Source organism: Gavialis gangeticus, unplaced genomic scaffold (genome assembly GCF_001723915.1).
Source record: "Gavialis gangeticus isolate Ggan-Ray unplaced genomic scaffold, GavGan_comp1, whole genome shotgun sequence".
Lineage (NCBI taxonomy): Eukaryota > Metazoa > Chordata > Crocodylia > Gavialidae > Gavialis > Gavialis gangeticus.
The window spans coordinates 95,731,916-95,734,104 of NW_017729031.1; the positions used below are offsets into that span (position 1 = coordinate 95,731,916).

General features: G+C 69.4%; 2 protein-coding genes across 2 annotated transcripts in view; one reads left to right on the forward strand and one right to left on the reverse strand.

Moving 5' to 3' along the window:
- Positions 1–803, forward strand: part of LOC109301985 (fermitin family homolog 3-like) — a 12,706-nt gene extending 11,903 nt beyond the window's left edge. The window contains exon 4 of the mRNA XM_019523413.1: positions 792–803. The gene's annotated coding sequence lies outside the window, so the exon portion shown is untranslated. The remainder of the gene's footprint in view (positions 1–791) is intronic.
- The window catches only part of TRPT1 (tRNA phosphotransferase 1), an 8,766-nt gene extending 6,825 nt beyond the window's left edge, over positions 1–1,941 (reverse strand). Inside the window, exons 1-5 of the mRNA XM_019523403.1 lie at positions 1,737–1,941; positions 1,257–1,423; positions 809–983; positions 474–530; positions 261–371 (exon numbers count right to left, since the gene is read on the reverse strand). Of these exons, the coding sequence (XP_019378948.1) occupies positions 261–371; positions 474–530; positions 809–983; positions 1,257–1,423; positions 1,737–1,926 (700 nt within the window). The 5' untranslated portion in view covers positions 1,927–1,941. The remainder of the gene's footprint in view (positions 1–260; positions 372–473; positions 531–808; positions 984–1,256; positions 1,424–1,736) is intronic.
- Between the last annotated feature and the right edge of the window lie 248 nt (positions 1,942–2,189).

The following is a 2,189-nucleotide window of genomic DNA, read 5'->3' on the forward strand; positions in this document are numbered from 1 at the left end:
GGGCAGGGCTGGGCAGGCCCCCCCCCCAAACAAATCTTGCCCTATGATCTTCCCCAGTTCTTGCCTCTTTTCCCAGGGAACACAGGCATCCCGGCTTCCAGCCCCTACCCTTCCCCAGCTAAAGGACACTGACTCGCTACTCCACCCCCCCAAATAAAGCACGCTAAGAACAACCCCCAGTGTGAGCCTGGCTCGCCCGGACTCCTGGGCTCTCTTGGGGGGCAGGGAGGGCTGGGGTCCGGACACCTGGTTTCACTCACGGCTGGGCCGCAGCTGCAGGGCACACAGTATGTAGCGGGGGGGCAGGACCCCGTGGGCATCGCCGGGCGTCAGGACCACCCCGTTGGCTGCGCGGAAGAACCGGATCCCATCTGTGGGGGCAATGTGGGGGGGCTGAGGGTCACCCGGATGCCTGGGGGTTAGATGGTGGGGGCAAGGGGCCAGGACGCCCGAGTCCCCCCAGCTGCACTCACCTGCCAGCGCCTGCGGCCCATCAATGACAACGGCCACCTCGGAGTCTGGCCGCATTCCTGCAGAGACCAAGGGCTCCGGTGAGGTGCAGGAGCCGGAGGCTTGGGCTCTCCCCCGCTTCTTGGAGGGGCCTGATCCTCCCCAACTCCTGAGCTCTCTCCCAGCTGCTGGGCTGGAGCAGAGGCCTGGTCCCCTCCCCGCCCCCCGGACTCCTGGGTCTCGAGGGGCTGATTCCCCCCAACTCCTGGATTCTCCCCAACTCTAGGACAGGGCTGGTCCCCCACCTCCCCAGACGCCTGGGTTGTCCCCAAATGCAGGAGGGGCGGCCGGCGCTCACCGCTGAGGACCCCAGCGTCCCCGGGCAGGCCGGGCGCCAGGTGGATGTGGGTACGGCCGCGCCGGGACAGGCCCCCGCGGCGGATGGAGTCCCAGAGCCGGCGCCGGGTCCCATGGGCCAGGGTGGGGGGCAGTGACTCCGGCGTCTCCAGGGGCGTCAGCTCCAGCTCTGGCACCTGAGGGGGCAGGGGAAGCCCTAAGCCCCACCCCCAACCCCTGGGCCCTGCCCACTTCCTTAGGCTCTGCCCCCAGGCAAATCCCAGTCCTGCCCATGCCCAGCTAGGCCCCACCCGTGTGTACCCTCCCTCAGCCCTGGACAGGCCCTGCCCCATATGGGCCCCACCCCCCAGCTAGGTCCCACCCCCAAAGTACCTCTTTCCTGCCCAGGCTCCACCCCCACACCAGGCCCTGCCCAGGCCACACCTTCTCAGCCAGGCCCCACCCCCTACCTCTAGGGAGTGTCCCTGATTGGCCCGAATCTGCAGCCCCCCAGAGGGGGCGGGGCGCAGGGCAAATCGCTGCTTCTCATTGGTCTCCACCACGCGCCGCACGTCGCCCTCCGACACACCTGCGAGGCTGGGCAGCGCCAGCAGCTCCTGCAGCGCCACGAACCCGTCTGCGGGCACAGTGGGATCCAGGCGTCCAGCAGCGGGGCAGGGGATCGGAGTGGGGGGCGCAGCCCGGGAAACCCAGGCATCCCACAGCCCCATGGGGGATCAGAGAGCAAGTACCCAGATGTCTGGGGCTGTGCCCTCCCCGCTCCCCCCCAGGGGGCAGCCCTGTGCTCTCCCCTCCCCCGCAGTGGGTGGAGGGAGGAGCAAGGTGTGACCACGCCTACAAAGCCAGAGGAGGCAGGGCCATAGGAGACCAGACCCCCTATCTGCCCAAGGGAGCGGGTCAGTGTAGCCACGCCCACGGGCCCCACCTACCTGCCCCCATGTGCAGCCCCAGCTCGAGCGCACCGTGCCGCAGCGCGTAGGACAGGGTCCGGGACAGGCGGGTGTCGGGGTCCTGCAAGAAGAGACAGGCCAGTCGCCGGGTTCCCTCCAGCTCTGGGGGGCACAGCTGGGGGTGTTGGCGACAGGAGCCCCGGGTGTGCCAGCAAAAGGTCCTGGCCATGAACGGCACGTTGCCCCCGGCAGGCAAGGGAGCTCCCGCAGATGCCACCGGCGCTGCCAGCAGGGGAGGGGGGCCCACGGCAGGCGCCGACCAAGGGTCAGCAACCACCTGCAGCCGCCACGGGCAGCATTGGCACCAGCCAGCAGGGACCGTGGACCAGCTGCTAGCGCTGCCAGGGACGCAGTGCCACGCTCGGGGGGGGCACGTGCACCCCCTACACGTCGTCCCTGGTCCTGGCCCACGTCACCCATGTTGGAGACTAC